The sequence below is a fragment of the Pan paniscus genome, chromosome 19, assembly GCF_029289425.2.
Source record: "Pan paniscus chromosome 19, NHGRI_mPanPan1-v2.0_pri, whole genome shotgun sequence".
Taxonomy (NCBI): domain Eukaryota; kingdom Metazoa; phylum Chordata; class Mammalia; order Primates; family Hominidae; genus Pan; species Pan paniscus.
This window is the reverse complement of record NC_073268.2, coordinates 25,502,283-25,526,866: the sequence shown is the minus strand read 5'-3', so window position 1 is coordinate 25,526,866 and position 24,584 is coordinate 25,502,283. Positions and strand designations below refer to the sequence as shown.

The following is a 24,584-nucleotide window of genomic DNA, read 5'->3' as shown; positions in this document are numbered from 1 at the left end:
AGCATGGTCAACACAGTCAGACTCCACCTCTAAAAATAATAATAGGCTGGGCGCAATGGCTAATGCCTGTAATCCTAGCACTTTGGGAGGTGAAGATGGTGAATCACCTGAGGAGAGAAGTTCAAGACCAGCCTGGCCAACATGGTGAAACCCCATCTCTACTAAAAATACAAAAAATTGGCCAGGCGTGGTAGCTCACGCCTGTAATCCCACAACTTTGGGAGGCCAAGGCAGGCGGATCACAAGGTCAGGATATTGAGACCATCCTGACTAACATGGTGAAACCCCATCTTGACTAAAAATACAAAAAACTAGCTGGGCATGGTGGCACGCGCCTGTAGTCCCAGCTATGCAGGAGGCTGAGGCAGAAGAATCGCTTGAACCCAGGAAGCAGAGGTTACAGTGAGCTGAGATCACGCCACTGCACTCCAGCCCTGGCAACAGAGGGAGACTCCGTCTCAAAAATAATAATAATAATAATTAGCCTGGCATGCTGGTGAGTGCCTGTAGTCCCAGCTACTCAGGAAGATAAGGTGGGAGGTCAAGGATACAATGAGCCGTGATTGTGCCACTGCACTCCAGCCTGGAAGGCACAGCAAGACCCCATCTCAAAAAGTAAAAAATAAAAAAATATGACAGGCGCTTGGGTGTGGTGGCACACACCTGTAATCCCAGCACTTTGGGAGGCCAAGGTGGGCAGATCACGAGGTCAGGAGATCAAGACGAGCCTGGCCAGCATGGTGAAACCTTGTATCTACTAAAAATACAAAAAATTAGCCAGGCATGGTGGCTCGCACCTGTAGTCCCAACTACTCGGGAGGCTGTGACAGGAGAATTGCTTGAACCCAGGAGGTGGAGGTTGCAGTGAGCTAAAATCGTGCCACTGCACTCCAGCCTGGGCGACAGAGCAAGACTCCATCTCAAAAAAAAAAGACATATGACAGAAGATGAAGTATGGATTCTGGGACTAACAATTTATTTCACACAATTGATTTAAAAAAAAAAAAAAAAAGGCCAGGTGAACTGGCTCACGCTTATAATCCCAACACTTTGGGAGGCTGAGGCTGGAGGATCACTTGAAGCCAGGAGTTCAAGTCTATGGTGAGTTATGACTGCACCACTGCACTCTAGCCTAGGCAACACAGTGAGACCCCCATCTCTAAAAAAATTGTTAAAGTTACCCAGGCATGGTGGCACTTGACTGAAGTCCTAGCTACTCAGGGGGCTGAGGTGGGAAGATCACTTAAGCCCAAGAGTTAAGGGCTAAAGTGAGCTATGTTTCTGCCACTGTACTTCAGCCAGAGGGACATAGCAAGGCTCTGTCTCAAAAAGATAACGAACAAAAATGGGGAGGACAGGTATTGACAGCTTAGAAATCATCGCAAAAAGCCCAGGCGCAGTGGCTCACGCCTATAATCCCAGCACTTTGGGAGGCCGAGACAGGCAGCTCACCTAGGGTCAGGAGTTCGAGACCAGCCTGGCCAACATGGTGAAACCCTGTCTCTGGTAAAAATACAAAAATTAGCTGGGCACGGTGGCACGTGCCTGTAATCCCAGCTACATGGGAGGCTGAGGCAGGAGAATTGCTGGAACCCAGGATGCAGAGGTTGCAATGAGCCAAGATCGTGCCACTGCACTCCAGCCTGGGAGACAGAGCAAGACTCTGCCTAAATGCCAAAAAAAAAAAAAAAGGAAGAAATCATCACAAAATACACAAATATCTGGCAATTTTCTCCCTCTGCTTATATGTTTATAAACCCCAAGATGAGGCCAGACGCAGTGGCTTATGCTTATAATCCCAACCCTTTGCAATGCAGTGGCAGGAAGATCACTTGATCCCAGTTCAAGACCAGCCTAGGCAACATAGTAAGACCATGTCTCTATAAAACAACAAAAATTAGCCAGGCATGGTATCCTGTACCTGTAGTCCAAGCTACTCAGGAAACTGAGTTAGGGGAATTATTTGGGCCCAGGAGGTTGAGGCTGGAGTGAGTCATGATTGCACGACTGCACTCCAGCCTGGGCAACACAGCAAGACCCTGTCTCAAAAATAAATAAATAGGGACTGGTGCAGTGGCTAATTAATACCTGTTTGTAATCCCAGCACTTTGGGCAGCCGAGGAGGGAGGATCACTTGAAGTCAGGAATTTGAGACCAGCCTGGCCAACATGGTGAAACCCCATCTCTACTAAAAATACAAAAATTAGTCGGGTGTGGTGGCACATGCCTGTAATCCCAGCTACTCGGGAGGCTGAGGCAGGAGAATCCCTTGAACCCGGGAGGCAGAGGTTACAGTGATCCAAGATTGTGCCACTGCACTCCAGCCTGGTGAGAGCCTGTCTCAAGAAAAATAAACAAATACATAAGAATAAAAATTGGCCAGGCACAGTGGCTCATGCCTGTAATCCCAGCACTTTGGGAGGCTGAGGCGGGCAGATCACGAGGTCAGGAGATCGAGACCATCCTGGCTAACGCTGTGAAACCCCGTCTCCACTAAAAAATACAAAAAAATTAGCCAGGCGTGGTGGCGGGCGCCTGTAGTCCCAGCTACCCTGGAGGCTGAGGCAGGAGAATGGCGTGAACCTGGGAGGCGGAGCTTGCAGTGAGCTGAGATCGCGCCACTGTACTCCAGCCTGGGCAACAGAGCAAGACTCCGTCTTAAAAAAAAAAAAAAAAAAAAAGAATAAAAATTAACAAATAAATAGGCTGGGCGCAGTGGCTCATGCCTGTAATCCCAGCACTTTGGGAGACCAAAGTAGGCCGATCAGTCGAGGCGAGGAGTTCAGGACCAGCCTGGCCAAAACAGTGAAACCCTGTCTCTACCAACAATAGAATAAATTAGCTGGCTATTGTGGTGCACACCTGTAATCCCAGCTACTCAGGAGGCTGAGGCATGAGATTCACTTGAGCCCAGGAGGTGGAAGGAGCAGTAAGCCGAGATCATGCCACTGCACTCCAGCCTGGGCAACAAAGTGAGACTCTGTCTCAAAAAAATAAAATAAACAAACAAACTAAAGGTGAAATGAAAAGTAATGACCCTCAACTTAAATTACACATGTTTCTAAACAAGCAAAATAGGATCACGTACCCCCACTCCTTGGTGTGAGATAGCCAACACTTCCATGAAGAATCTTATCCAAGGGACCAGCATTAGTTGCTTTCCTGTAAGACAAGTGATCTATGTTTGCTTATATTTAATCCCTGATGGTCTTGGTACACACTGTGATATTGAGTTCACCTCTCCGAAGTCTTTTCTTTTTTTTTTTTGAGACGGAGTTTCGCTCTTGTCGCCCAGGCTGAAGTGCAGTGGTACAATCTCAGCTCACCGCAACCTCTGCTTCCCAGGTTCCAGTGATTCTCCTGCCTCAGCCTCCCGAGTAGCTGGGATTACAGGCGCCCGCCACCACGCCCAGCTAATTTTTTGTATTTTTAGTAGAGACGGGGTTTCACCATATTGGGCAGGCTGGTCTCGAACTCGTGACCTCAGGTGATCCGCCCGCCTCGGCCTCCCAAAGTGCTGGGATTACAGGCGTGAGCCACCGCGCCCAGCCCAAAGTCTTATAATACTATCATAATGGTTCTGTCTTGTAATTGGGCATATAGCAAATGTATTTCACCTCCAAAGTAAAGGGATTATTTCCAAGTACACACCAGTATGTAGTATGGTGAACAAAAATTACACTTAGACTATTATTTCTCAGATGGGACTCCAGGTCTGATGAGTCTTGAGATAAAACCTATGGTAACCAACAACTTAACGATACTGATACTCAGAAGTTCAAATACAATCATCATTTTGGAAGAGAAAGGACATATTATCATACGGGCTTAATAAAGATGTATAAAATAGGACCCTAATCTCCCCAGAGAAAAACTCAAGGGATCATGTAGAATTAAGGTTTTAGCAGTCTTACCAGTACATAATTGCCATTTTAGAAAGATCTTGTTCTAAGGATTGGAGAGCCAAGTACATTTTAGTCTTCAGTTTGCTGGAGAGTAGATGAGAAGAACATGAGTTAATAGTTGAAAAATATGACCAAGCGGGGTGGCTCAGCCTGTAATCCCAGCACCTTGGGAGGCTGAGGCGGGCAGATCACCTGAGGTCAGGAGTTTGAGACCAGCCTGGCCAACATGGCAAAACCCCATCTCTACTAAAACTACAAAAATTAGCCGAGCGTGGTGGCAGGCACCTGTAATCCCAGCTGCTCGGAAGGGTGAGGCAGGAGAATTGCTTGAACCCGAGAGGAAGAGGTTGCAGTGAGCCAAGATCATACCACTGCACTCCAGCCTGGGTGACAGAACAAGATTCCATCTCAAAAAAAACAAAAAAAAAAAGTTGAAAAATACACATATATACATACAGACACAAACAGTGACATAGAAGGCCTAAAGAGCAAGTCTAAATTGAAGGCAAAAATATATATATATTTTTAAAAACTGGCCAGGCGCAGTGGCTCACGCCTATAATCCTAGCAATTTGGGAAGCCGAGGCGGGCAGATTGCCTGAGCTCAGGAGTTTGAGACCAGCCTGGGCAACACGGTGAAACCCCGTCTCTAATAAAATACAAAAAAAAAAAAAATTAGCCAGGCGTGGCAGCATGCGCCTGTAGTCCCAGCTACTTGGGAGACTAAGGCAAGAGAATTGCTTGAACCCGGGAGGTGGAGGTTGCAGTGAACCGAGATCGTGCCATTGCATTCCAGCCTGGTGGCAGAGCGAGACTCTGTCTCCAAAAAAAAACAAAAAACAAACAAACAAACAAAAAAAAACAAAAAAAAACTGGCCAGGCGCGGTGGCTCATGCCTGTAATCCCAACACTTTGGGAGGCCGAAGCGGGTGGATCACGTGAGGTCAGGAGTTTGAGACCAGCCTGACCAACATGGTAAAACCCTGTCTCTACTAGAAATACAAAAATTAGCCAGGTGGCTGGGCGCAATGTCTCACGCCTATAATCCAAGCACTCTGGGAGGCCATGGCGGGTGGATCAAGGTCAGGAGTTCGAGACCAGCCTGGCCAAGATGGTGAAACCCCACCTCTACTAAAAATGCAAAACTTAGCCAGGTCAGTGGTGGGCGCCTTTAATCCCAGCTACTCGGGAGGCTGAGGCAGGAGAATCGCTTGAACCCAGGAGGCGGAGATTGCAGTGAGCCGAGATGGCACCACTGTACTGCAGCCTGGGCGACAGAGCAAGAGTCCATCTCAAAAAAAATTATAATAATTAGCCGGGCGTGGTGGCGCATAGCCGTAAACCCAGCTACTCGGAAGGCTGAGGCAGGAGAACTGCTTGAACCCGGGAGGTGGAGGCTGCAGTGAGCTGAGGTCATGCCACTGCACTCCAGCCTGGGTGACAGAGCGACAATCCGTATTTTAAAAAAAAGAAAAAAAAAAAAACATTTTAAAACATTAATTCTTGACTGGACCTCAGGTGGTCCACCCACCTCAGCCTCCCAAAGTGCCAGGATTAAAGGGGTGAGCCACTGTGCCCAGCCTAAAACATTAATTTTTAAAATAAAATTTTTTTTGTTACTATATATATATACACACACTTTTTTTTTTTTTTTTTGAGACAGCATCTCGCTCTGTCAACCAGGCTGGAGCACAGTGACGCGATCACTGCTCAGTGCACCCTCAAAACTACCAGTTTGAAGTGATCGTCCCACCTTAGCCTCCGAAGTAGCTGGGACTACATGCACTCATCACCACCCATCTAAGCTGTTGCTGTTGTCTTTCTGCTAGAGACAGGGTCTCACTATGTTGCCCAGGCTGGTATTGATCTCCTGAGCTCAAGAAATCTTCCTGTCTTGGCCTCCCAATGTACTGGGATTAGAGGCATGGGCCACTTTGACTGGCTTCACTACTATTAAAGCCTATTTTTAGCACTTCAAAGCTTATTTTTATCTCTGTTTTAAAAAGCCAAATACGTTAATAGAATCCCAGGTAGGTTAAAAATAGAATTAAAGCCAGTTCCACAACAACTAATTCCTTTCAGCCTGGAAATTGGAATGTTGGACATCTCAAAGATTATATTCTGTCTTCCAGCATTATGATCGATTAATGCAGGTGCTGCCTATTGAAGATATCTTTGAAAGGCCCAATGTTGGAAGCTGAGCTACAGATTGCAGTATAAGTAGAAACTAGGAGTGACAAACAGCAGAAGAGGTGGCAAATTTCTAGGCATAAGGTGGCTTATAGATTTATACTGATTTTTACAAACAAAAGCAAAAATGTTAAAAATACTTACTTGTCCCCTGGAAGGTTATACAGATTAACAAGGCCCTTAAGGTGCTTAGAAAATTCATCAAAATCTTTTTCCCTATAAGGAGTTCAGGGAAGAGGGGAAAGAGAGGAAAATAAAACATAAAATTACTACTCAATCTTACAACAAAGTGCCAAAAATCACAGCTATATAAAACTGATTTTAATAATCAGCTTTAACCATTTTCCTCAAAAGTTTTCTAGCATCAATGAAAAGCAGCAAAAGAAAATATTTTCCTTTGTCTCCCTCCTCCATTTTTTCTGGAGAAGGTGCTAATAAGCAGTGTGAAAGTTAAAAGGAAGGTGGGCAAAACCTCTTTACTAGGTGTTTTATTAGCTCCCAAGTAATGAAACCTGATTTAAATCAATCATTAACAACTTTCCTTTCTTTTCCCTTTTTATTAATTTTTTTGTAGAGACGGGGTTTCCCGATGTTGCCCAGGCCAGACTCTAACTCCAGGACTTCAGCAATGCTCTCACTTCAACCTCTCACCTTCAACAACAGGTGTGCACCACCACACACAGCTCCTTTCCTCCAAATATGTAACTGAATTTGGATGTCAACAAAAATAAAACTTTTGATTGCAGAGATAATAAGAAGAAAATAAATTAGGAAGGGCCAGGCACAGTCCTCGCGCCTGTAATCCCAGCACTTTGGGAGGCCAAGGTGGGTGGATCATGAGGTTAGGAGATCGAGACCATCCTGGCTAGCATGGTGAAACCCCATCTCTATTAAAAATACAAAAAAAAATTAGCCGAGTGTGGTGGCGGGCACCTGTAGTCCCAGCTACTCAGGAGGCTGAGGCAGGAGAACAGCATGAACCAAGAAGGCGGAGCTTGCAGTGAGCCGAGATCGCGCCACTGCACTCCAGCCTGGGCGACAGAGCAAGACTCTGTCTCAAAAAAAGAAAATAAATTGGGAAGACACAACACTTGTGGGTATACAGCAACATGAGAGCAAAGATGAGAGGGAAAACAAATACTAGGACAGAGACGGAGACCCAGAGAAAAGGTAGTGGGTACTCTCGAGGCAAAATACCCATTAGAAAATATTGCTATGACCAGATCTACCCTAGAAAAAATAAACTACTACCGTGACCTCTGGCTTTCTAGGACCCAATATTCAGGCTTCGATTGTCGGACAAATGGGCTTTTGTGGCTAGGTTTAGGAATCCAATACATCTCCACAATTCTAACTCTTGATATCTTTTTTCAAACTTGAAAAAAAAAGCTCTCTGGAAAGCTAAACTGCCATGACAATGTCAGACACTTGAGCAGACATTCTGTGAGCATTTACTGAGCACTTACAGTCAACAGCGCTATTAAGACAGCAAAAAGAAACGAGTAGCAGCAAAATATATTCTTTAACTTAATATTACCATCTATACTAAATGGTAATATCAGGTAAAAGTCAACATTATTTCTTTTTTTCTCTTTTTCTTTTTTGAGACAGAGTCTCACTCTGTCGTCCAGGCTGGAGTCCGATGGCGATGGCACGATCTCAGCTCACTACAACTTCCACCTCCTGAGTTCACGCGATTCTCCAGCTTCAGCCTCCTGTGTAGCTGGAATTACAGACGAGCACCACCACACCCGGCTAATTTTTTGTATTTTTAGTAGACATAAGGTTTCACCATGGCTGGATACTACAAAAATTAGCCGGGCATAATGGCAGGTACCCGTAATCCCAGCTACTCAGGAGGCTAAGGCAGGAAAATCGCTTGAACCCGGGAGGGGGAGGTTGCAGTGAGCCGAGATTGCGCCACTGTACTCCAGCCTGGGCAACAGAGTGACACACCATCTCGAAAAAAAAGGCCGGGTGCGGTGGCTCACACCTGTAATCCCAGCACTTTGGGAGGCTGAGGCGGGCAGATCACCAGGTCAGGAGATCGAGACCATCCTGGCTAACACGATGAAACCCCGTCTCTACTAAAAATACAAAAATTATCCGGGCATGGTGGCAGGTGCCTGTAGTCCCAGCTACTCGGGAGGCTGAGGCAGGAGAATGGCATGAACCCAGGAGGCGGAGCTTGCAGTGAGCAGAGAGCACACCACTGCACTCCAGCCTGGGCGACAGAGCGAGACTCCAACTCAAAAAAAAGAAAAAAAAAAAAAAAAAAGCTTTTGCACACACACATACACAACTTATTTCCTCAATGTGAACACTCTAAGACATCCTCATGTGGTGCCTGAGAACTTCGCAATGCTCAAAACAAAGTGTATGTAATAACTTCCTTAAATTCCCCAAAAGTCTTAATTCTGAGTTTAAATTTAAGTACAGAAATTTCCACTCAATTAAAAGAAAAGTGAAAAAATCCACTATCTGCTAAAAGCAACTGTCTTCAAACCTAGCACTTTTACTGTAACACACATATACCTTCTAAATGAAACAATTTTTCCCAAAATCAAAGCGAAAAAGTTATTTTCATGGTATCATACTCAATTATCAAGCCTTCACTGATTCAATGATTACCTTCTATTTATTTTGTTCCACACATAATTCTTTATTATTTTTTTTTTTTGAGACAGTCTCACTCCGTCACCCAGGCTGGAATGCAGTGATGTGATCCCAGCTCACTGCAACCTCCACCTCCCAGGCTCAAGCCATCTTGTGCCTCAGCCTCCTGAGTAGCTGGGATTACACGTGTGAGCCACTATGCTCAGCTACTTTTTTTTTTTTTTGAGACAGAGTTTTGTTCTTGTTGCCCAGGCTGGACTGTAATGGCACGATCTTGGCTCACCACAACCTCTGCCTCCCGGGTTCAAGCGATTCTCCTGCCTCAGCCTCCCAAGTAGCTGAGATTACAAGCATGTGCCACCACGCACGGCTAATTTTTTATTTTTAGTAGAGACGGGGTTTCTCCGTGTTGGTCAGGCTGGTCTCGAACTCCTGACTTCAGGTGATCCGCCTGCCTCGGCTTCCCAAAGTGCTGGGATTACAGGCATGAGCCATCGCGCCCGGCCTCACATTCAGCTAATTTTTGTATTTTTTGTAGAGACAGGGTTTCGCCAGGCTGGCTAGGCTGGTCTTGAACTCTTGGCCTCAAGTGATCTGCTCACTTCGACCTCCCAAATTGTTGGGATTATAGGCATGAGCCACCGCCCCCAGCTATATGAAATTCCTAAACCTAGATCACCAATTCCCAACCAGGGGTGATTTTGTGCCCCAGGGGACATGGTTGTAATAACTAAGGAGATACTACTGGTAACTAATGAAGAGGCCAGGGATGCTATTAAACATAATAGAATGCACCAGGCCACCCGGGAGCAAAGAATTTTCCAATCCAAATTGTCATTAGTACCAAGTTTAAGAGACCCTGGGATATCTTTCTGTTGGGAATCTGAATCAAAATAAGAAAAAAAAAATTAAAACTTAAAAAAACAGGGGCCGGGCACAGTGGCTCACGCCTATAATCCCAGCACTTTGGCAGGCCAAGGCAGGAGGATCACCTGAGGTCAGGAGTTTGAGATCAGCCTGGGCAACACGGTGAAACCCCGTCTCTACTGAAAATACAAAATTAGCAGGGCGTGGTAGCACATGCCTATAATCCCAGCTACTCGGGAGGCTGAGGCAGGAGAATCACTTGAACCCAGGAGGCAGAGGATGCGGTGAGCCAAGATCACACCATTGCACTCCAGCCTGGGCAACAAAAGTAAATCTCCGTCTCACCAAAAAAATAAAAATAAAAATAAAAAAACAGAAAAGGGGCCAGGTGCTCAGTGAGCCGAGACCGCACCATTATACTCCAGACTGGGTAACAAGAACAAAACTCTGTCTCAAAAAAAAAACAGAAAAGAAAAGAAAAGGGTCCAGCAAGGTGGCTCACAACTGTAATCCCAGCACTTTGGGAGATGTGAGGTCAGGAGTTCAAGATCAGCCTGGCCCACATGGCGAAACCTCGTCTCTATTTTTTTTTTTTTTCTGAGATGGAGTCTTGCTCTGTCACCCAGGCTGGAGTGCAGTGGCACGATCTCAGCTCACTGCAACCTCCGCCTCCTGGGTTCAAGCAATTTTCTGCCTCAGCCTCCCGAGTAGCTGGGATTACAGGTACCCACCACCATGCCTGGCTAATTTTTTTTTTTTTTTTTTTTTTGAGATGGCGTCTTGCTCTGTTGCCCAGGCTGGAGTGCAGTGGCGAGATCTCAGCTTACTGCAAGCTCCGCTCTCAGGTTCACGCCATTCTCCTGCATCAGCCTCCCTAGTAGCTGGGACCACAGACGCCTGCCACCACACCCAGTTAATTTTTTGTATTTTTTTTTTTTTTTTTAGTAGAGATGGGGTTTCACCGTGTTAGCCAGGATGGTCTTGATCTCCTGACCTCATGATCCACCCGCCTCAGCCTCCCAAAGTCCTGGGATTACAGGTGTCAGCCTAAATTTTATATTTTTAATAGAGATGGGGTTTCACCGTCTTGGCCAGGCTGGTCTTGAACTCCTGACCTCATGGATCCACCTGCCTCAGCCTCCCAAAGTGCTGGGATTACAGGCGTGAACCACCGCACCCAGCCACCTAGTCTCTATTAAAAATACAAAAATTAGCTGGGCATGGTGGCACACACATGCAGTCCCAGCCGCTCTGGAAGCTGAGGCAGGAAAATCGCTTGAACCCAGGAGGCAGAGGTTGCAGTGAGCTGAGATCGCGCCACTGCACTCCAGCCTGGGCAATAGAGCAAGACTCCATCTCAAAACAAAAACGAAAACAAAAAAACCTTGGGATAGAGTAGGGTGAAAAGCTATGCTATGTCAATTCAGGACGTGATTAAGTATAGACTCTTAAAAATCTTTGCCCAAGAAAATAAACTTGTTCCTGAGGAGAATAACTTCTGACCAGTCTTAAAAGCCAGCTGTAAAGAACAGCACTGTCTGTCAATATCAAGGAATATAAATCGTATTTGCTCACCTTAGCTGCTGTACAAGCTCCGGACAGCTCTGAAATCAAAGAAAATTATGTTAAAACATTAAAACTACTTTAGCAACTTTGAAGATATCAAAAGCCTTTCTCTTTTTCTATAGCACATGTTTTACAACAAAACCATTAAAACTACAGATGGTCCTCATATTAAAATATTAAAAAGCATCTTCTTCCTACTTGGTGAACCATAGGATTAGGGTGAGAAATTTAAAGTCAAAGCATATGAAATAGTTTTTAAAAGAATCTACTTTCAGTAGCTTGTTTAAAACATTAGGAACTCTAATGCCATACATGGAATTCATATCAAATTGTCTGGTTACACAGATTTTACATTCATCTCTATTACATAATTTTTCAGATCATCTGTTCTTGATTATAATCTCTTTGAAGGTAGTAACCCTGAGTCATTTATTTCTGTATCCCCAGCACCTATTGTTCAATCGCGGCTCATGTTTGTTGATATGAAATGAAAAGGGTTCCTGCCGGTGTAGTGGCTTATGCCTGTAATCCCAACACTTTGGGAGGCTGAGGCAGGTGGATCACTTGAGGTCAGGAGCTGGAGACCAGCCTGGCCAACATAGGGAAACCCCGTCTCTACTAAAAATACAAAAATTAGCCAGGCATGGTGGCACACACCTGTAATCCCAGCTACTTGGGAGGCTGAGGCAGGAGAATTGCTTGAATCCAGGAGGCAGAGATTACATTGAGCCAAGATCATGCCACTGCACTCCAGGCGACAGAATGAGACTCTGTCTCAGGAAAAAAAAAAAGAAAAAGAAGGAAAGAAGGAAAGAAAGAAAGAAGGAAGGAAGGAAGGAAAGAAAGAGAGAAAGAGAAAGAAAGAAAAGAAAGAAAAGAAAAAGCAAGCAAGCAAGCAAGAAAGAAAGAAGAAAGAAAAGAAAGAAAAGAAAGGAAGGAAGGAAGGAAGGAAAGGGAAAAGGGTTCCTATGGTGTTTCCACTTGTCAAAGCCTTTGGATGATGTCAGAGATGGGACCCATATTTTCTAAATCCCATTCTATAGCTGTTGATTTTGTAGCCCATCACATCATCTCTACAGTGGCTCATGAAAAAACCTAAACCCAAGCTATTTAAACCCCAACAATTAATTTTAAAATTAATGTCCCTAAGTAAACCCCACAGATTCCAGTGAAATATCAACAACACATACCACAGGATTCTCCCCATGGTGAGCCACTTTTACATCACAAAGCTGTCCTGCAGGATCTAACTGCACTTCCACATAGAACATATCTGACGTGATGTAACATTCAGTGCCACTGGCACTGAGATGAGAGCCCAGTCTAGCAGGAACAAATCAAAACAAAAATTAATAGAAGACACATAAATAAAGCCACCCAAAGTTAACACTAAGTTAAACATTTCTGCCTACAGAAAGACTACTTACCCATTCTGTCTTGCTATGGACTCCAAACGATCAGTCATTGCTGGTAAAGATGTTACTACAAAAGGATGAATAAAGGAAGTCACAAAGAATGATCCAAATGACTTAAATGATATTCTTTTAAGACAGAAAGATTCATCCTTCCAAAACCGTAAACATATTCAGTAGTTCAAATGCTTGTAATTTACATAAAGTTCATTGATTAGGCTTAGCTGTGGCCTATGCAGTACTAAAGGTCAAAAAAAAAAGATCTATTTGAAAAATTACCGAACCTTTCTCCTCTCCTGTTTTCATTACTCCTTATGTGGGACAAGCTGCCTTTAACTTAAGACACATTTATCTGCTAATGATAGAATAAGGAAGATTAACATTAAAACTAACATTAAAAAAAACTCAACATTAACAACACCATTAATCACAACAGTCAAAAGGTTAAAACAATCCAAGTGTCCACTAGCAGATGAATGGATAAATGAAATGTATATACATAAAGAGGAGTATTTTTCAACCTTAAAAAAGAAATTCTAATAAATGCTTCAAAATAGATGAACCTTGAAGACATTACGTTTAGTGAAATAAGCCAGTCACAAAAGGACAAATATATGATTCCACTTATATCAGGTATACAGAGTAGTCAAATTCATAAAGACAGGAAGCAGAATGGTGGCTGCCAGGGACTGAGGGAAGGCGGGAATGGGACATTACAGAATGTAAGCTTGGGAAGATGAGTGAAGTTTTACAGATGGACAGTGGTGATGATTATACAATAATATGAATGTACTTAACGCTACTGAACTATACACTTAGAAACAAAGAAAATGGTAAATTTTGTTACCTATATTTTACCACAATTAAAACAGAAAAAAAGGCCTCGTGCGGTGGCTGACACCTGTAATCCTAACACTTTCGGAGGCCGAGGCATGCGGATCACAAGGTCAGGGGTTCAAGACCAGCCTGACCAACATGGTGAAACCCTGTCTCTAATAAAAATACAAAAATTAGCCAGGTGTGGTGGTGCGCACCTATAATCCCACCCTCTCGGGAGGCTGAGGCAAGAGAATCTCTTGAACCCGGTGGGGGCGCAGTGGTTGCAGTGAGCAGAGATTGTGCCACTGCACTCCAGCCTGGGTGACACAGCGACACTCTGTCTCAAAGAAAAAGAAAACAAAAAAAGGTAAAGAAGATAATACTCAGCTGAGACTGGGCAAAGTGGCTCACGCCTGTAATCCCAACACTTTGGGAGGCCAAGGCAGGCAGATCACCTGAGGTCAGGAGTCCAAGACCACCCTGGCCAACATGGTGAAACCCCATCTCTACTAAAAATCCAAAAATTAGCTGAGCATGGTAATGGGCGCCTGTAATCCCAGTTACTCAGGAGGCTGAGGCAGAACAATCACTTGAATCCGGGAAATGGAGGTTGCAGTGAGCAGAGATCGCACCACTGCACTCCAGCCTGGACGACAGAGTGAGACACCGTCTCCAGAAAAAAAAAAAAAAACCCTCAGCTGAATTAGGTTCATTTCTGGTAGATCACAGTAAAACCTGTTTTTACTTTCATTATTCCCCAAAAATAGAATTAGTCATTATAAGCATGAATAATCAAGCTCATGACTTATATTTTACATTTGCTTTCCTGGAAATTTGCTCCATAAACACCGTAAAAATCTTTTTAGAGTTAAAATGTCCATCTTCTGGACAGGCATGGTAGCTCACGCCTGTAATCCCAGCAATCTGGGAGGCCGAGGCAGGTGGATCACGAGGTCAGGAGATCTATACTATCCTGGCTAACACGGTGAAACCCCATCTCTACTACAAATACAAAACATTAGCCAGGCGTGGTGGGACGCGCCTGTAGTCCCAGCTGCTTGGGAGGCTGAGCCAGGAGAATCGCTTGAACCCAGGAGGTGGAGGTTGCAGTGAGCCAAGATTGTGCCACTGCACTCCAGCCCGGGTGACAGAGTGAGACGCCGTCTCGGAAAAAAAAAAAAAAAACAACTTCGCGAGGTGCAGTGGCTCGCGCCTGTGATCCCAGCACTTTGGGAGGCCAAGGTGGGCAGATCACCTGAGGTCAAGAGATCGAGACCAGCCTGACCAACATGGAAAACCCTGTCTCTACTAAAAATATAAAATTACCCGGGCATGGTGGCACATGCCTGTAATCCCAGCTACTTGGGAGGCTGAGGCAGGAGAATCGCTTGAACCCAGGAGGCAGAGGTTGTGGTGAGCCGAGATTCCACCACTGCACTCCAGCCAGGGCAACAAGAGCAAAACTCCGTCTCAAAAAAAAAAAAAAAAAAAAAAGTCCATCTTCTTATCGAGATTAATCAGAAATAAATGTGAAGGGAAAAAAAACTTTTCCCAGGTATCTTTTTTTTTTTTTTTTTTTTTTGAGACAAGTCTTGCCCTGTCACCCAGGCTGGAGTGTAATGGCGTGATTTTGGCTCACTGCAACCTCCGCCTCCCCAGGTCACACTGTTCTCCTGCCTCAGCCTCCCGAGAAGCTGGGATTATAGGTGCCCGCCACCACGTCCAGCTAATTTTTGTATTTTTAGTAGAGACAGGGTTTCACCATGTTGGCCAGGCTGGTCTCAAACTCCTGACCTTGTGATCCGCCCACCTCAGCCTCCCAAAGTGCTGGGATTACAGGAGCGAGCCACCGCACCCAGCCTCCCCAGGTATCTTATATTACCCTTCATCATTTATCTTTTAAATCTCTATCAGCCTCCAAAACAGGATCAAAAATAAATGTTTCAAACTTTAGCAAAAAGCTCATTCCAACTCCATAAATGAATGCAAGAGCAATATCTAATACATAAAGTTGACCTACCTCAATTTTTTACTTCTAGTTTAAGTATAAAATGGTCCTTCTTGAACTGGGGGTTTTGTGAAATCAGCATATTTCAAAAGTGTTCACAAACCTTTGAGAGCCTTCTGCAATGTCTCCAAACAGCTGACCAAATGTTGATGCCCTCCAGAACTCATCACAACCCTCTTCTCCTGTGTCAAGTGGGAAAACATTTGAGGTGAAAATTAACCAGGCCAACAGTGTTTTAGGTAAACATACACATTATCCTAGTAGTAATATTGCAGGACAGTCTATAGACTCAATATAGTCTATAGATTTTGTAGACTATATAGAGTAACACTGGTCTACAAGTGTTACTCTGTCCATCCATGCAAAGGAAGAAAAATCCTTATATATGAGTGTAGAAAAAGGTATTCCTCAGCCAGGCACGTGGCTCATGCCTGTAATTCTAGCACACTGAGAGGCCAAAGCTGAATAATCACTTGAGTCCAGGAGTTCGAGACCAGCCAAGGCAAGATAGAGAGATCCTGTTTCTATTTAGTCAAAAACAAAAAAGAAAACGTTGTATTTCCACATCTAAAACAAAAAAACCTTTCGAGAAATATTAGGAAGAATCAAAATGTAATACATGAGATCTGCCTCCTGTGGAAGTGACCACATGCTAAGATATAAACAGTTAAATAAGATGGCTCAGGAGATTTGGTAGTGTACAAATTTAACAAGGTGATTTGCATGTAATCTGAGAAACACAACCAAATTTTAAGAAAATGAGATTGACTCTAAAAAACAGAACATATAGGCTGGGCGCAGTGGCTCACACCTGTAATCCCAGCACTTTGGGAGGTCAAGGCGGGTGGATCACGAGGTCAAGAGACTGAGACCATCCTGGCCAAAATGGTGAAACCCCGTCTCTACTAAAAATACAAAAATTATCTGGGCGTGGTGGTGCACGCCTATAGTCCCAGCTACTCAGCAGGCTGAGGCAGGAGAATCGCTTGAACCCAGGAGGTGGAGGTTGCAGTGAGCCGAGATCACACCACTGCACTCCAGCCTGGTGACAGAGAGAGACTCTGTCTCAAAAAAAAAAAAAGAAAAAGAAAAGAAACAGAACATGTAGTCCAGAAAAGGGACTTCCAAAGAACAAAAACTTAGCCTAGTTTGAGGCCGGTTGCAGTGGCTCACGCCTGTAATCGCAGCACTTTGGGAGGCCAAGGCGAGCAGATCATGAGGTCAGGAGTTCGAGACCAGCCTGGCCAACATAGTGAAACCCTATCTCTACTAAAAATACAAAAATTAGCCAGGTGTGGTGGTACGCGCCTGTAGTCCCAGCTACTCAGGAGGCTGAGGCAGGAGAATCGCTTGACCCGGGGATGCAGAGGTTGCAGTGAGCCGAGATCACGCCATTGCACTCCAACCGTGGTGACAGAGTGAGACTCCATCTCAAACAAAACAAAACAAACAAACAAACAAACAAAAACTTAGCCTAGTTGTCCTAACCCTATCCAGTGAAGTTTCTCTCTGAAAAACACTCCAGTCCCTAAAAACGTGAACAGTTTTCTGGTATAAGGATAGTTTTCCAGGCTTTTCCATGTTGCAAATAAATCTATCTCACTGCTCTAATTCTTCTTACAAAACAAAGTAATTTATTAATATGAAATCTCTTGATTCTTGACAGGAGAAGAGGTGCTCTGGTCAATGAATACCAGTATTATGAAAACTGGAAAACTAAACGTTTTGTCATAAATTAATAAATAAGCATATAGTATGTCAGTTGTTGAAAACTTTTTTTTTTTTGAGATGGAGTCTCGCTCCGATGCCCAGACTGGCGTGCAGTAGCATGATCTTGGCTCACTGCAACCTCCACATCCCGGGTTCAAGCGGTTCTCCTGTCTCAGCCTCCCGAGTAGCTGGGACTACAGGCGCCTGCCACTATGCCCGGCTAATTTTGTCTTTTTAGTAGAGACAGGGTTTTACCTTGTTGGTCAGCCTGGTCTCGAACTCCTGACCTCAGGTGATCGACCCGCCTCAGCCTCCCAAAGTGCTGGGATTACAGATGTGAACCACCACGCCCAGCCATGAAAACTCTATAAAACCTTGATGTACCAATAAAATTAGGTTTCTGAATCTGCAAAACTGAGAAGTAGACAAGCAAAGTCATGGTGACCAAACCAAGAGAGTGGTACCCAAAGAGAGGGCCTTATTAGCCACCTGGAATCCTTCTATCTCACAATGTCTCTCTAATTACAGTATCATTTACAGAACATATTTCAAGCTAGAATTTGGTTGCCTCAAGGAATAAAAATGACAACCTGGGCCAGGCACAGGGGCTCACACCCGTAATCACAGCACTTTGGGAGGCTGAGGCAGGTGGATCACAAGGTCAGGAGTTCAAGACCAGCCTGGCTAACATGGTGAAACCCCATCTCTACTAAAAATACAAAAATTAACTGGGCATGGTGGCGGGTGCCTGTAATACCAGCTACTCAGGAGGCTGGGGCAAGAGAATCGCTTGAACCCAGGAGGCGGAGGATGCAGTGAGCCAAGATCCCACCACTGCACTCCAGCCTAGGCAACAGACAGAGATACCATCTTTAAAAAAAAAAAAAAAAAAAAAATGAATCCGCCAGGCACGGTGGCTCACACTGTAATCCTAACACTTTTGGAGGCCAAAGTGGGTGGATCACTTGAGCCCACAAGTTTGAGACCAGCCTGAGCCACACAGTAAAAACCTATTTCTGGCTAAGCGCAGTGGCTACGCCTGTAATCCCAGCACTTTGAGAGGCCGAGACGGGTGGATCACGAGGTCAGGAGATCGAGACCATCCTGGCTAACATGGTGAAACCCCGTCTCTACTAAAAATACAAAAAGTTAGCCGGGCATAGTGGCAGGGGCCTGTAGTCCCAGCTACTCGGGAGGCTGAGGCAGGAGAACGGCATGAACCCGGGAGGCAAAGTTTGCAGTGAGCTGAGATCGCACCACTGCACTCCAGCCTGGGTGACAGAGCGACACTCCATCTCAAAAAAAAAAAAAAAAACGATTTCTACAAAAAATATAAAAAACTAGCTGGGCAGCCGGGCACAGTGGCTCACGCCTGTAATCCCAGCACTTTGGGAGGCAGATCACGAGGTCAGGAGATGGAGACCATCCTGACCAACATGGTGAAACCCCATCTCTACTAAAATACAAAAAATTAGCCAGGCGTGGTGGCGTGCGCCTGTAGTCCCGGCTACTCGGGAGGCTGAGGCAGGGGAATCTCTTGAACCTAAGAGGCAGAGGTTGCAGTGAGCCGAGATCGCACCATTGCACTCCAGCCTGGCCACAGAGCGAGACTCCATCTCAAAGAAAAAAAAAAAAAAAAAAACTAGCTGGACATGGTTACATGCACCTGTTGTTCCAGATACTAGGAGGCTGAGGTAGGAGAACCACCTGAGCCTGGGAAGTTGAAGCTACAGTGAGCCATGATCGCGCCACTGCACTTGAGCCTGGATGATAAGACCTGGTCTCAAAGAAAAGAATGAATCACAAATTCTACTAGTACAGGCTGGGCATACCTAATCTGAAAATCAAAAATCTGAAATGCTCCCAAATCCAAAACCTTTTTAGCATTCACAATGATGCCACCAAGGATTTCACACCTGACCTCACATAACAGGGTCATAGTCAAAATGCAGTCAAAACGGCTGGACGCAGTAGCTCACACCTGTAATCCCAGCACTTTGGGAGGCGAAGGCAGGTGGATCACCTGAGGTCTGGAGGTCAAGACCAGCCTGATCAACATGGAGAAACCCCGTCTCTACTAATAATATAAAAATTAGCCGGGCGTGGTGGCGCATGCCTGTAATCCCAGCTATTCGGGAGGCTGAGGCAGAAGAATCACTTGAACCTGGGAGGCAGAGGTTGCAGTGAGCCGAGATCGGGCTATTACACCCCAGCCTGGGCAACAAGAGTGAAACTCCGTCTCAATAAAAAAAAAAAAAAAAAAAAAAAACTTAGTTTCACACACAAAAGTATTAAATATATTATTAAATATGTTGTATAAAATTGCCTTCAGGCTATATCTATAAGGTGTTTATGAAACATAAATAAATTATGTGTTTAGACTTGGGTCCCATCCCCAAGATATCTCATTATATATTTGCAAATATTCCAAAATCCAAAACAATCCAAAATCTAAAACACTTCCGGTCCCAAGCATTTCATATAAGGGATATTCAACCTGTAGTATAGATACAATAGACTCCTAAAGTTGAAACCACCATGTATTCAGATGTTTTATGAAGATAGTATGAACACATCTACATGGAGAGCTTAGCGTATTAAGAATAATTATCTAAGCAAAACACTTTACCCACTTCACCACAATCCTTACCATGACTTGACGCACAAGCTTAATGGTTTCACTCCAGGGTCTATTTTGGTTAAATTTTGCATGGAGCCGTTCCAGGAGAGAACTCATCTTACTCAGCTTTTCTGACTCTATGATTTAAATCAGAAAACGTTATCAGTAACTGTTCTATCAAGACCATCCACAGTTTTCCTTGCAAAATAAATTCCCACACTTCATCTCAGTAAGAATTCAGTTAAAATATTTTCCAAAATCATTTTACTTCAAAACATCCAAAGAAGACATTTTTAATGGCAAGATGACACACAAGTTATGGGTCTGATGTAAGGAATACCATACCACTGGACTGTTATCTATCCAAACTTTTTTTTTTTTTTAAAGACTAAGTTTCACTCTTGATGCCCAGGCTGGAGCGTCAAACCCTGTCTCTACCGAAAATACAAAATTAGCCGGGTGTGGTGGTGCATGCCTGTAATCCCAGCTACTTGGGAGGCTAAGGGAGGAGAATTGCTTGAATCCAGGAGGCAGAGGTTGCAGTGAGCCGAGATCACACTATTGCACTCCAGCATGGGCAACAGAGCGAAACTCTGTCTCAAAAAAAAAAAAGAAAGAAAAAAATTAGCCAAGCCTTCTGGCATGTGCCTGTAGTCAGTCCCCAGCTACTCTGGAGGCTGAGGCAGAAGGATGACCTCAGCCTGGGAGGTCGAAGCTTCAGTGATGAGCCTTGATCACACCACTTACTCCATCCTAGGCAACAGAGGGAGACACTGTGTCAAAAAAAAAAAAAAAAAAAAAGTTATTGAACTGGGCTAGAGAGGAAAATTTTAAAAAAAGAAAAAAAATAAGTGAAAATGCTGGCTGGGCGGAGTGGCTCACGCCTGTAATCCCAGCACTTTGGGAGGCCAAGGCGGGTGGATCACCTGAGGTTGGGAATTCGAGACCAGCCTGACCAACACGGAGAAACCCCATCTCTACTAAAAATACAAAATTAGCCGGGCTTGGTGGTACATGCCTATAATCCCAGCTACTCGGAAGGCTGAGGCAGGAGAATCACTTCAACCCAGGAGGCGGAGGTTGCAGTGAGCCCAGATTGCGCCACTGCACTCCAGCCTGGGCAACAAGAGCAAAACTCCGTCTCAAAAAAATAAATAAATAAATGAAAATGCTAAAAAGACAGCAATGAACAAACTAGACAAAAACTCCTACTTCATGAAGTTTCCATTTTTACACTTGTTGTCCCCTTGCACCCAAGGAGTACATCTTTCTTTTCTTTTTTTTTTTTTAAGACAGAGTATCACTCTGTAGCCCCAGCTTGAGTGCACTGGCACAATCAAGGCCTATTGCAGCCTCAACCTCCCATGCTCCAGGATCAAGTGATCCTCCCAGCTCAGCCTTCAGAGTAGCTGAGACTATAGCTAATTTTTCCTTGAAACAGGGTCTCGCTCTGTCGCCCAGGTTACAGTGCAGTGGCATGATTCTGGCTCACTGGAGCCTTGACCTACAGGATTCAGGTAATCCTCCCACCTCAGCCTCCCAAGTAGCTGGGACTACTGGCTTGTGCCACCATGCCTAGCTAATTTTTGTATCTGTTGTAGAGACAGGCTTTTGCCAGGTTGTCTAGGCTGGTCTCCAACTTGTGGGCTCAAGTGATTCGCCTGCTTCGGCCTCCCAAGGTGCTGGGATTACAGCCTTGAGCCACTACCTGGAGCCAATTTTTTATTTTATTTATTTTCAATTTTTTTTCTTTCTTTTTTTTTTTTTTTGAGACGGAGTTTTGCTCTTGTTGCCCAGACTGGAGTCCAGTGGCACTATCTTGGCTCACTGCAACCTCCACCTCCCGGGTTTGGGTGATTCTCCTGCCTCAGCCTCCCAAGTAGCTGGGATTGCAGGCATGCCACTGTGCCTGGCTAATTTTGTATTTTTAGTAGAGAAAGGGTTTCACCATGTTAGCCAGACTGGTCTTGAACTCCTAACCTCAGGTGATCCGCCCACCTCAGCCTCCCAAAGTGCTGGGATTACAGGAGTGAGCCACCACACCCGGCCTTTTTTTTTTTTTTGAGACGAAGTTTCACTCTTGTAGCCCAGGTAGGAATGCAATGGCGCAGTCTTGGCTCACCACAACCTCCACCTCCTGGGTTGAAGCAATCCTCCCACCTCAGCCTCCCAGGTAGCTGGGATTACAAGCATTCACCACCACGCCCGGCTAATTTTGTATTTCTAGTAGAGACGGGGTTTCTCCATGTTGGTCAGGCTGGTCTCGATCTCCCAACCTCAGGTGATCCACCCGCCTCAACCTCCCAAAGTGCTGGGATTACAGGCGTGAGCCACAGTGCCCGGCAATTTTTTTATTTTTTTTTTGTAGAGACAGGGCCTGGTCGCGAACTCCTGGGCTCCAGGGATCCTCCAGCCGCAGCCTCCCAAAGCGCTGGGATTACAGGTGTGAGTCACTGCTCCCGGCCTCACCTTTTGACCTCTGCTCCAAAACACACTCCTTGTTTTTCTTGAGAAACCTGCTGATAAATATCTGTACTTCGATGCTCCAACATTTTTTGAGCGACTATTACGTGCCAGAAACTATACAAAAATAATCAGGCAAGGACCCTAATCTGCAAAGCTCAGAGGAAACTGGAGAAGATAAACAATAACACAGTTCACTGTATCAACAGAACTATGCCCAAAATGCTAAGGCAGCATCTTAGCCGGAGTGTGGAACTTTAGAAAATCTTAGTAAAGTTCCACAGAAAAGTCGTTTTTCTGCAGTTCGTAGTTCGGTCAATAAAAGAACGAAATTCAGCGCACTTTAAAAATACACAATGGCACAGGATCTGAACACTTGACATTGTAGAGAACTGCTGGCTGCTAATAAATATAAGGACCTAATCATTTCATTGATGCCAAAATAGTCTCCAGTACGTTTACACACAGCCCTAAATTTATTCAGGCGTCTCTTCTGGAACGAGATGTAAGCTGATTTTGTATTCATTTGCCCCGTCTCCCACCACTTTAGGCCAAAAGTGCCCTAGTCGAGCATGAAATCTTCACAGAAGTTGAGAGTCCCCATCGCCCTAAAGTCGAAGCTCTATAATCACCAAGGAGGGTATAGTGACAATCTAAAACTAATACACATTCCCTCTCCTGGACTCTGTGCCCCTAAAGTGGCCCCCATGGGACATCTGCAAGAACCTCCTCTCACAAACTGGCTCCCCCAGTTGTGTCCCGTCCCCTCCTTTCCCCTACAGTCACTTACCCTCGGTTTCCCCCTGAGCTTTCATCCTGAAGGCGAGGAGAAGCTAGATCCGCCACAAAAGGATAAGCCCTTCCCCACCACTAACGGAGGAAACAAGTTGGCTCGGGATCCCGGGACGCAGGGCACCAGCAGTCCCTACTCTTCCCGGGAAGGATCAATCTGAAGTCCCCGGCGGCAAGAAGAGAAGGGTGCTCGAGGCCGCCGCCATCTTCCCCAACGGAACTTCCCAAAATTCGCGAGATAAACCGTGGTCCTGCCAGAGAGAGGAAGAGGACAGGGCATCGAAATCTCGCGAATATTGGTCAATGCGTGGGCCTCGCGAGATTTCTTTCAGCCCGGTCTTCCCTTTGATCTGAGCTGTCTCAGGCCTCGCGCCGCTGGATATTAAACCTGCCGGCCGGTAGCTTTCGGCTCCCCTGCGGAAACCGCCATTTTTTTTTTTTTTATTTTAGCAGTTAAACAGCTCGCAAATTAAAATCTCCAGATTCCTGTGCTGAAAGACTAGCTTTCCTTTTTTTCTTAATTTTTTTTTTTTTTTGAGATGGAGTCTTGCTCTTGTCGCCCAGGCTGGAGTGCAATGGCACGATGTCGGCTCACTGCAACCTCCGCCTCCCGGGTTCAAGCGATTCTCCTGCCTCAGCCTCCCGAGTAGCTGGGATTACAGGCACCCGCCACCACGCCCAGCTATTTTTAGTAGAGACGGGGTTTCGCCGTGTTGGCCAGGCTGGTCTCGAACTCCTGACCTCGCTGTCCGCCCGCCTCGGCCTCCCAAAGTGCTGGGATTACAGGCATGAGCCACCACACCCGGCCATGACTAGATTTTCAAAGGCTATTGGTATCAGGAATGTCTTATGAAAGATAAGTTTAACCTGAGATACTAGATGCAATAATTACATCCTAAGAAAGATAGTGGCGCATTGTAACATGACATTCAAAGCGAGCCTATAGCACAGTTAATTCCCCTTTTCTCATTTTTTTAGTTTCAAAACTATTTCTGGCTAGGCGCAGTGGCTCACGCCTGTAATCCCAGCACTTTGGGAGGCCAAGGTAGGTGGATCATCAGGTCAGGAGTTTGAGACCAGCCTGGCTAACATGGTAAAACTCCGTCTCTACGAAAAATACAAAAATTAGCCAGGTGTGGTGGTGCGCTCCTGTAATCCCAGCTACTCGGGAGGCTGAGGCAGGAGAATCGCTGGAACCCGTGAAGCGAAAGTTGCAGTGAGCAGAGATCGCGTCACTGCACTCCAACCTGGGTGACAGAGTGAGACTGTCTCAAAAAGAAAAAACTGTATCCTTTACTATCCTCAAACTAAGTGTTCTTCACTTAGTAAGCATCTGTGGAGTCCTAATATGTGTATATTTGGAGCTGCTAATACAAACATGAAAACACGGCTGGTCGCGGAGCTACTCAGGAGGCTGAAGCAGGAGAAGCGCTTGAACCTGGGAGGCAGAGGTTGCAGTGAGCCGAGATCATGCTACTGCACTCCAGCCTGGGTGGCAGAGCAAGACTCTGTCTCAGACAAATAAACAAACATGAAAACACAACCCTAGCCCTTGATAGGCTAATCTTATTTAGAGTTCCGAAAATATGATTGGTCACTATAATCATAGGGGCTCA

General features: G+C 45.2%; 1 protein-coding gene across 2 annotated transcripts in view; it reads right to left on the bottom strand.

Moving 5' to 3' along the window:
- The window catches only part of MED1 (mediator complex subunit 1), a 47,975-nt gene extending 23,653 nt beyond the window's left edge, over positions 1 to 24,322 (bottom strand). The window contains exons 1-9 of one of the 2 annotated variants that reach the window (XM_034941965.3): positions 22,967 to 24,322; positions 19,744 to 19,850; positions 15,487 to 15,565; positions 12,572 to 12,626; positions 12,335 to 12,467; positions 11,154 to 11,182; positions 6,240 to 6,311; positions 3,915 to 3,989; positions 3,089 to 3,162 (exon numbers count right to left, since the gene is read on the bottom strand). In XM_034941965.3, the coding sequence (XP_034797856.3) occupies positions 3,089 to 3,162; positions 3,915 to 3,989; positions 6,240 to 6,311; positions 11,154 to 11,182; positions 12,335 to 12,467; positions 12,572 to 12,626; positions 15,487 to 15,565; positions 19,744 to 19,850; positions 22,967 to 22,991 (649 nt within the window). In that variant the 5' untranslated portion in view covers positions 22,992 to 24,322. Of the gene's footprint in view, positions 1 to 3,088; positions 3,163 to 3,914; positions 3,990 to 6,239; positions 6,312 to 11,153; positions 11,183 to 12,334; positions 12,468 to 12,571; positions 12,627 to 15,486; positions 15,566 to 19,743; positions 19,851 to 22,966 lie in introns of those variants that run through there. The other variant, XM_034941966.3, reaches the window with a different exon arrangement.
- Between the last annotated feature and the right edge of the window lie 262 nt (positions 24,323 to 24,584).